Genomic DNA, 10,407 nt, shown 5'->3' with positions numbered 1-10,407 from the left:
CTGAAGCATGACCTGCTTGAATAATTTTCTTGACTTGCTTGCTATCGGCAGATTAGTGCACTCAGTCATACAAGTATGTATGTATACTTAAAAAATATTTTCAAATTTCATAAAGATTTTTGAATGAGAGTACAGCAGATTTTTCCCTTGTCAATGTTATTTCATCGTGTCCAGCATTCATACCTGACAAACCTTTGTGCTTTCACCTAACCTTTTAATCCTCATTTCCTTTCAAGTAGATATACTCCCAAACTAGATATTATGCTGTGTTTTCTCTTGGTTTCAATATAACAGAACATATGCTGGACCAGCATAAAATGCAGACCACATCTTTCAAGAGAAGGCAAGACATTTGTTATACAGAAGAAGAACAAATATCTTTCTAATATTTATCTTCCTGTATGCAGAATTACAAGAAGGAGTTACGTGTTTAAATAGAGAAGGCCAAGTAGCGCACTGCAGTGTCTTATTTAAGACAGGATCCACCCTGAGAAAGAATTTCAGAACCTTTGTTCCTGATGAAAGTTCTTATACCAAGAATTTTAAAATGGCTTTCCCTCTTTGGGCTCAGAGACTAGGACAAAGGTACCTTGAAAAGTGTATTTTTCCTTAACCTGATCTAAACATCTTTCTTGTTTTGCAATGTTAAAATAAAAAGTGAGGTAAGGATACAGAGCAGAAGGTGCACTAAGCAGAAAGATACATAAGGATTTAGCAACCACTGAGCATAAACACTGCATACAAATAGCTCATTCACTTATTTTAGTGAGGTATCAACCATCCACAAACAATTAGCATCCTGGAACTTTTACACACATTTTAAAATATTCTACATTAAAAGCTAGCTTGTTTGCTTATACAAGCCTGAATAATAGCCATACAAACATGATTTTGGTACACAAAGAAATCATAGCAGCTGAATAAAGGTTTGTACTTTCTCTAGCACACAAAAGTTGAATAAAAAGTGTTTTTTCCATGTGAAGTACTATAGCTCTAGTAAATTTTGGTTTTGAAGTGCACACAAACTGTATGTTTACTGGTGTCCTAAACAAAAAGGAAGATTTCACTTTGTTAGGGAAAAGAACACAACAGTAGCTGTATGTGTGCAGCAGAATTAAGTAAGTCATGGCCTCTCAGGAATAAAATCAGCCATTATCCCTTGAAGAAAGTAGACAGCTGGGAAGCTGAATTCTGCTCACTATAGCAAGTATATATTTAACTTCACTGAACTGCCTAGAGTTACATTAATGAATCCATCTGAAGAACTCAATTGGGTCTTCCTGTCTAGACTTGAGAAGTAAATAAATATTACCTAATGCCAGGCATTCAATACAACAAACCCCATCACAGTTATATGTGCTTGTTGCAAGATGAAGTACTCTGCTCACTATTTCAGATTGACCTCTGTACTTTGTTTAGTCTGCATTTTATTTCTCTGCCTGTTCCTTACATTCAGCTGCTGTGATTGATACACTGATGGCAATTGATGTTGTTCAGAAAAGGCCTCATTCAGTTATAGGAACAATAGGTCATGTAAGCAATTAACTGCTTGCTGTTGCATCAGAAAAGTTACTTGAAGACAAGTATATGTTTATACAGGTCCAGGTGCTATGCAATATCTAAGAGAAATAAGCCCAGTCCACAAGTCAGACAATTTCTCCCTGCCTGGAGTCCATGAGTTCTCCTTAATTGCACCGATTTGCATGGTTTTAACTGGCAAATGGCATTGCCTTCAGTTTTGGAAAGCCATTAGTCATGTAAGTGGAGGTTTAGAAGCAGAAGGATTGCAGAAAGCAGCAGGCCATCCCTATATTGGTCTCAGAAAACTTAGTGTAAACTGTGGGCTTACTCTACCCAACTGATAACTTTAAACAGCTACAAGTGTTACTAAAACAAAATTGCAATTTATGGTATACACTAAGTCACCCTTTAATTTTTTCACCCTTTTGATTTTACTTTACTGGGGTCACCATTTAACCAAGGGTGGAAAGACAAAATAAAGCTCAGTAGAGGCAAAATAACAGGTATGGTCAATTCACTCTGCTGTTGAGGTATCAGGATTCTCAGCCCCTTGATAAGAGCAATGCTGTCCCAGCAAGCAGAGAATTCACACATCCCCTTATCCTTCAGTCTCCAACACATCACCCAGAAGAAAGCATTCTTTTCTGTTAAACATCAATTTTGAGATGTAGTATCTCAAAAAGATCCATAGTTTTGTTTTAAGCTCTTAGGACAATAAGTGTCAAGGCCTACATCATTAGTCTGTAAACTCCATCAGCAGTTATTTTAGGATTGCAGCTATAATTAACAATAGCCATGTTGGTGTTTATGACTGCAAGTGGGCATAGAGACAGATAAACCTGTCTACCCTTCATATCCAGACCTGTAGCAGACTTTTTAAAAATAGAATATAGAAAGCAAATCTGAGAGATTTCTTGTAATGCAAAGTAAAGCATGCTCAGTTATATAGGAGGAAGAGTAGAGAATGATGCGTCAGATTTCCATTCTTTATTGCCAACATATTTATATTCAAAATGCCAAGGTCCAAAAAAAAAAAAAAAAAAGTAATAAATACTTCACTTTAGGCTGTAATAAATAAAAAAAAAAAAAAATTAACAAGGAATGCACTTTGTCAGCCACAAGTGTGGGTATTTTTGAAAAATAAGGAAAAAAAAACAGTATGGCCATAGTTCACAGTTAAGCAACCAGAAGCTGCTTGTTACAATTATCCCCAACAACGGAGCTCTCCCTTCCCTCCCTTTCCAGATGTGTATTCACAGTTTAACTCCACCAGAGCAAACAGACACACTCTGCTCCGAGTTCAAGTCAAATTATATCTTTAACACAAATGAAGCAAGGAAAACTACTATCCGAAGAACTCCTTGTCACAACATTTTACTCCAACAAGTAGGTATAGGCTTCTAATAGATGTGTGCCCAGCACACTTGGACAGTCCAGTTTTCGTACCGCCACACATCCATCATCAACATACTAGTTGCTCCACCATCTCTACTGTAGATTCACAGTGAACAAGAGAGTCCATTTGGTTTAACAGAGTCAATTCCTTCAGTTACATCGCTGCAGCAGCATGTTCAGAGCATATTCCATTCTGTGTTTTAGTTCCAATGAACATCCTGAAACCAGAAGAGTTGTCAGACGAAACGTTGTGGATATTCTGTCTTCATTTATGTAGGTAAGGAGATATTCCTCACTCTGATTGCAAATTATGACTTTTGTGTGGTCGTGGTAGAAGTTCACCTGTAAAAGAGAAGTAAGTTACTGTTTGTCTCCTTTCTCCTCTCAATTTCTGAGATTTACCTAGTTCTAATGCAATAAAGTATTTTGAGACCTTTTCTCTGGATGATGGTACCACACTTACTTGAAATGTGCCATCATTGAAAAGCATCATTAATGCTTTATCAGATTTGAGCCACTGTAAGAGGTAAAGCCTGGGCCTGCGTACATCTGTTAGGCTGGGCAAGTCTCCTCCCTAGGAAAGGGAACAGATTATGTTAAGCACTCACTTTACATTTAGTGTATTTTTACAGCACAGGACCCTGAAGATGCTGAACTTACATCCATAAGGTTCTCCTCCATATAGTGAGAGAAATACTTCAGTACAGTTACTTGGCTAATGAACTGCTCAGGGGCCTCTGTGGCTGGGAAGACAGAGCATTGGCCTAGCTCAGCATAGTAGTGCACTGTCCTGAAAGAGGAAAAAAAATAAGGCGGTTAGTGATGAGAAACAAATATTTAATGTCTAAACTGCTTCAGTGAGTTGTTTGCTTTGTAATGATTCTTACTTTTTGTCTGGCAGAAGGCTCATATGTGCCCCATTGTTGAAGAGGACACCAACAGTGTGATCTGACAGCTGGTACCCAAAGCCATACTTGTTGGAGTAGTCCACCCATTTTGTAACCCACTGGAAGGATGCTGTCAGCTGTTCTTTGGGGTTGCTATCTGCTTCTGGCATATTCTCCAGACATCCCCTCAATACTCTTGCAACTGTATCAGCAACGCTTCCCATAGTACTGTCTTCCAAACCTGAAAAGAAAGGATTATTAGACTGGCAAGAGCACATAGAGAGAAGATTTTCATTCTAAACTTTTGAGTTACATAGATTTTAAGAAATCTAGCCTTAATGACTTTCTAGTTTAAATTTTCCAAAATTATTGGCTTTTGCAACATCAAAAATAAGACTATAAAAGCAATGTTTGCTTCAAGCTTTTAAGATATGAGGAAAACAAAGTGGGATTCAGACTTAGACATCAAATTTTGCTGCACTTACATTCACTGCTACTGCTGCAGCTTCCCAAAGTTCCTCTGACTATCATCCGAATGGAGTCTCCAATCTGCTTAGTTTCTGGCAAGGCTCCCGGCTTCACCACTGTTGTGATAAGAGGCTGAATCTCCTAGAAGAGATGTCAGACATGTAAACATCAAACAAAACAAGACAAGGCTTATACACAAGTTTTGCATGGCTCTCCTGTTTCTGAACAAATGACAAATTCTAGGGAAACTGGTATTCATGTACAAAGATTACAAAGGAGCTGCTGCTAGACTTAGCTTGGAGCAGCACTCCAGGTTTTTCCATTCTTTAGATCTTCAATTTGCATCTCACAGGCTATTAATCAGTTTTCTGCTCTCCTGCCCTAGCAAGGGAACAGCTGTGTGCAGGTCTGAACACCAAATAGTAAAAGACAGATTTCAGCAATTTATTCTTTTAAGAAGCCCTGTTAATCATGAACTGAAGCCCTGTATTTGGGATATTGAGAAACAGCACCTGGCAGACAAGTTAACGCACAGGCAACAATGGAGTCTAGGCAGATACTATAATTACTCAAAAGCCAAAATTTATAGTATCCCTACAAAGGCTACCATACCTTTGTGATGCTTGCTTAAGCCCTCTTAAAGCAGCTCTGCTAATCATTTAAGCTTGATTATGCTGTGTACAGCCCCAGTTCTGATATCCAAGTCAAATATAATTTAGTTGTAGCTACTCCACCCAACTGTTACTAGATTTGAACTGCACTTGCATATACCTCATCTGTCTTGTGTTTGGGGGCCTGCTGGGTTATCGATGTCTTCTTCAAATCATGTCTGAGCTTGTAGATTTCTTCATCTTCTTTAGCTAGCCTGTCTGCAACACAGGAAAGAAAAAATTAACTCTGAATCTGGAAGTGCTATTGAATTACAGAAAGCATAACAAGTTAGCTGCAGAAAACACATTGCCTCTCTCTAGGAGCTTCTTCTAAGCCTGCCATAGTGTCCCAGAGAAATGATGCCATTATACACAAAATTATGCCATTATCACTCTAAGAGACTAAATTTCAAGAGACTTTACAAACTAACAGATGACCAATATAAATGTGGGTGCTGTAAGAAGCATTTATGTATGTAAACTGGCATAGGTGGGCAGGCTAACATCTATACTTATCAAGAAAAAAGTCAAAACCAAGCCAGGAAAGCTCTAAGACACGAATACGTGTTCTGTTGCTATCTCACAGATGTACACTAATATGAAATTGATGGAATAGAAATAAGTGGACTATATCTAGACTTCAAACTTACTATGTGTGTCCAAGTATCTGGCCTTATCCTTTTTCCCCCCAAAGAGAGCAGCAGCTGCTTTTTTGAAGAAATTTTTTGCAGGACTTGACAAATGGAAATCAGGGACGGTGTGACAACAGCTTGCAGAAAGTCTATCAGGTGTAAAGCCCTGCAGAAATACAACACAATGTTTAGACCACAGAGTGCATTTTTATGTGGATTTTGTTTTTTACACCACTAATAGCAGACAGTACAAACCTGTAAGAAGAATTCATGTCGAATTATTTCATCTAAACTGGGCCGATCTTCAGGGTTTTTTGACAACATACTAGCTATTAAGTGTTTTGCAGGTGCCAAGAGAGATGAAGGCAGGCTGTATCTTGCTTCCCTTATACATCTGTATGTTTCTTTAAGATTTGTAGTCTCAAATGGGGGTCTTCCCAACAGCATTGTATACCTGTTTGAAGGCAAAGGAAAATGGTTTTATTTTACACACCCACCATACTTGTGTCTACAGCTACAAAAAAAGGCTTTGTCTATCTCCCAACATGAAGAATTTCTGCATTGAGCTACACATGTATAAAAGGCTGTAAATGGATGCAGCACTGCATCCCCTTTGAACTCTCAAAAGTCTAAGCCAGTGATGGATATAATACATTTCAAAGGCAGGAAAGTACTTACATTACACAGCCTAAGGCCCATATATCAGATTCACAGCCATGCCCTTGTTTGTTGAGGACTTCTGGAGAGAGGTAATTTGGTGTGCCACATATTGTTCTGAAAAAAATCAAAGACACCACAGAGCTGGTTAATATTTCAAACAGAAAGAGGAAGGAGCTACTTTTCAAAGGGCAGGTTTTCTTCTCAAGTTCAGATGTCTAAAGAGGAGCTGTAGGAACTTAATAGCATATATATTTTTTCATTTTATCTTCATGACACTAGAGGGGCAATAACTAGCTTTTGCTATGGAACATGACTTCTTATTTCCATATGAATTTAGTTTAATTTACAACTAGACTATACATTTTTGATGCTCCTACCTCCTCCTGTGCTCCAGTGGTTCCAGCCTAGCTGCCAAGCCAAAGTCACCAAGCTTCAGTTCCATGTTCTCATTGATAAAGAAGTTACCTGGCAGACAAAGAAATTCCATTTAGTCCATCCCTGGCAAGGTATGAAGGCATTTGCCACAGGTGCTGAGTCATACTTTGTTCAGAGCCAGAAGCTAGGCAAGATTTTTTTTTAATTAGGAATGCTTAATATCATCCCTTAAACAGCATGAGTTTCCACTGTAAAGACAGACTAAGCTGATTCTACTAAACAAACTATCACCGTACAAGGATAAAGTGGGACAACACTGACAGGGCTGGAGGAGTATGTTTAGAAGTTGGCAATCTGGAGAACTTACCTAGTTTAAGATCCCTGTGTAAGATTTCCTGTTCATGAAGATACTTCAGCCCTGACACAATTTGCCTGAGGTAGTATCGTACTTCTGGTTCTGTCAATACCTTCCTCGCTTTTAAGATGTGAGCCATTGACTGCAGAGGAAAAACAAAGGCAGAAATGTCACTGACAATTCATGCACAAGATTCACCTTAAGCAGGAGTAAATGAGTACATACAGAAACAACAACTAAAGCCACAAAAAAAAAAAAAAAGTTTTACACATCACACATTTAAATTAGTTGCAGATTCCAGGTAAGTAAATACCAGATTTCTCCCAGTTGATGCTCACCCTTCTACTGCAGTATTCCAGAAGAATGTAAATATTCTCTCGGTCTTCAAAGTAGTGATAAAACTGCACAACATGTCTATGATTAAGCATTCTGTGCAGCTCAATCTCTTTATCAATCTGTAAAGACAAGACAGTGGGAAAGAAGAAAGGTGTTGTTAGCCTTACTTCCACAAGGCTGAGCAGACAGCTCTATCAGAACCATTTCAGGAAAAGGGGTAGGCAATCCAGCACACAAAGAGTTTGTGGGAAAAAAAAATAATCATTCATGCTTACATACCTTCTCCCTTTGATGAGGTTTTGCTACTCTGCTGTGAGGAATGATTTTCGCAGCATAAACTTTATTTGTTGTCAAATCTGTCATCTCGTAACACTTGGCAAATCCACCCTAGAGAGACACAGGAGAAAAAGGCAATTAGAGCAGGTATAAATGCAGTCCTGCACTTAGTCATTCACCAGCTCACGTATTAGTCAAGAAGCGCAACTTCCTTAGCAAAGGGCAATTTTCTACGGACAGGTCCCGGGTTCATCGTCTGTTGGAAGGCTCGCAAGCTCCCCACTCCCCGGATGCACCATCCAGGTCTTTCCCGCGGGCTCGCCCGAGACGAAGGCACGATTCCGGGGCAGCAAGGGCGCTCGGACCCATAGCGCCTGGCCCGGGCGGCGCTGCCAGGTCGCGGGCGGCAGCGCACTCCGCTCTCCGGGGGAACGCAGCCCCGCGGGGACAGCGCCCGGCCGAGAACGGCGGCGAGCGGGGCACACTGGCCGCCGCCTCGGGAGCACACGGGGCTCGGCGCGGCCATTACCTTTCCGAGCACCTTGCCGCGGCAGTAACGCTTCCCCGTCGTGGGGTCGGTAATAATCCGGGACACCTCGGCTGCGGGGTGGCCGTGCTGGTGCGGCGGCTCCTCCACCTTCTTCCTGCGCGACTCGCCGCCGGCCGCTCTGCCCGCTGCCGCCTCGCAACCCTTAGCACCGCCGCCGCCCGGTGGGTGGCCGATAGTCCGTAGGAATTCCATCACGGCACCCCGCCGGCTCCGTCCTGCCTGCCCTCCTCGGTCCCGCTCCACCTGCCCTGCCCTTCCCACCCGCTCTGCTCACGACGCTGAGCCGCTCCGCGGGTCGCCCTTTATGAAGCGGGTGGCGGCTCCGCCCCAACGCTGAGGGGCGGTCCCGCCCCAACTCCGCTCCGCCCGCCCGGCCTGGCCCAGCTCGCCCCGCCCGGCAGGCCCTGAGGAGAGCTGAGCAGCACCAGGCTGACCTCTTCTGCCCACTTGTCGGGCTGTCCTATTCTGCCCGCCCTTGCTCAGCCGTGTGGAGGGAGCAGAGCGGAGCGGCGGGGCGAACAGGCTCTTGTCCCCCGACAGCGAGGGAAGCTGCCCTGGCCGCTCGTGTGGGAGCTCGTCAAAGAGAGCTTCAGCGTGAGAGGTGTTTTCCTCGCTCGAGGATTGCTGTGTGCGGGGCAGTGGGGGTTGGTGACGGACGGTCCGAGCAGCAGGAGCAGCCCTGTAACGCGTGCCTGTTGCTGCGCGTCAGGAAGAGAAAGAGTTTGTCCCGCCTGCGCCAAAGCAGCTCCAGCGCAGCAGAGAGACAGGGCCAGCATGGAGCTGAGGCGCATGGGCTTGCTCAGATGGTACGAATCACTGGCATGAATGCCCCAGTGCCAAGGGGCTACCGTGTCCCTCCCTTAAGTAAGGAGAGCTCATGCCTAGGAACATGCCCCACAGCTGTCTAACAACAGTCAGCTCTCAAATCTCTTCATAAGCAGCAAATAAATCAAGTTGGAAGGCACCTGAAAGCAATTGTAGTATAGGGCCTCTGTACAGGCAATTGCTAGAAAGTGAAGTCTGGTCTGGGAGAACAATACTGAAATGTGAAACAGTTTTGCATTTGTCCTTTCTGAAGATGCAAAAATGCCAAAATTTATCATTTTCTTAGTGTCTTGCCTATTTCTGAAGTAGAATTTTCTTGTTGGCAGACAAAATACTTCTACTTGTTTTTGTTGCTGGTAAAAATCAAAGACTAGTTTATTTGGTAGGAATGACTCTCAATGCCTGTAAGTTATTTCAGTGTCAGTCCCTTAAAATCTCTCATTTCACATCTTAAAATAACAGAATGGCCTAATTTTAGAGTGTCAACAACAGGATGCATGCCTTAACAGAACACACAAAGTCCCCCCAGCCAAAACCAGCAAGAGTGTAGAACAACAATATTTGTTTATTTGTTTCTCCCCATAGGTGCTGCTTTAGGAAGGTAACAGTGCTGAAGTGTTAAATGTACTGGATTGTGTACACTCTTCATCTGCAGTTTTTTAATGGGCATTTGCTGCTGCATTCAGTTTCCTTCCTATCTCACTCTGCAAAACCTAGTCAAATCACATTAATATTACTAGTCATTAACTATAGGGGTAGAGGTAAAAAGAAAAAGAAGGAAAAATTGGGATAAGCAGATACTGTTCAGTCCTGTGCCCCCTTAGCCCTTTGTCTTACAGGCATTGACTTCCTTGACAATATTTTTGCCCTCACGTAACCTTACCTTTCTCCAAATTAGTACCCGTTTTTGTAAAATAAATTACAAATAAACGTGATTTTCCTTTGTTACGTGTCAGTACATTCCTTTGGTCTGCTGCGCTGAAAGGCTTTTGGGGAAAGGAGAAATAGGCAGAATAGAGGTACACGTTTTCCATCTTCTGGAATGAAGTGGTACTGCACATGGTAAAAAGCGTAAGGAAAACAAGCTTTGTCTGGTAAAGGTTTAGGGAAGATTGTTAAACTTGGCTTTAAGAGGACACAAGCACGTGATTAAAGTACACAAAGTGTTCCGATAAGCAGGATTGACACTATTGTTCTCACCTACTTTGCTGAAACAAAGTATTTAAGCTGTGTTCCCTGAGTTACAAAAGGCCATGAGGCTGCTGGGCTGTCCCATGCAGAAGTTACCCTGGGACTGATTTTCTCACTTTCTCATAGGGACCATTTACCTAACACTCATCTCAAGGTGCCAAGTTCACCGTACTGTTTATTGTGAGGTTTTACAAAGCAAACTTGCTTTCTTCTAAAGGTGATCTCATGGATAAAATAACATTGTAGTTAATGTTTTTTGTTTTTTTTTTTTTTTATATATTTTTAT

At 42.0% G+C, this 10,407-nt stretch overlaps 1 protein-coding gene across 1 annotated transcript; it reads right to left on the bottom strand.

The window, feature by feature from the left end:
* Nucleotides 1–2,564: 2,564 nt before the first annotated feature.
* PLK2 (polo like kinase 2) lies at nt 2,565–8,312 on the bottom strand. The gene is made up of 14 exons (XM_058823534.1): nt 8,085–8,312; nt 7,559–7,666; nt 7,282–7,398; nt 6,956–7,085; nt 6,591–6,678; nt 6,232–6,327; nt 5,809–6,007; nt 5,572–5,719; nt 5,043–5,140; nt 4,289–4,412; nt 3,804–4,044; nt 3,577–3,706; nt 3,380–3,490; nt 2,565–3,258 (listed from the first exon to the last, which is right to left on the bottom strand). The coding sequence occupies exons 1-14, from the start codon at nt 8,295–8,297 to the stop codon at nt 3,067–3,069; spliced, it is 1,995 nt and encodes a 664-aa protein (XP_058679517.1). The 5' UTR covers nt 8,298–8,312; the 3' UTR covers nt 2,565–3,066.
* Nucleotides 8,313–10,407: the final 2,095 nt, after the last annotated feature.

This window comes from Ammospiza caudacuta, chromosome Z (genome assembly GCF_027887145.1).
Source record: "Ammospiza caudacuta isolate bAmmCau1 chromosome Z, bAmmCau1.pri, whole genome shotgun sequence".
Classification (NCBI taxonomy): domain Eukaryota; kingdom Metazoa; phylum Chordata; class Aves; order Passeriformes; family Passerellidae; genus Ammospiza; species Ammospiza caudacuta.
Note: the sequence above shows the minus strand (reverse complement) of the source record. Positions and strands in the feature narration are given on the sequence as shown.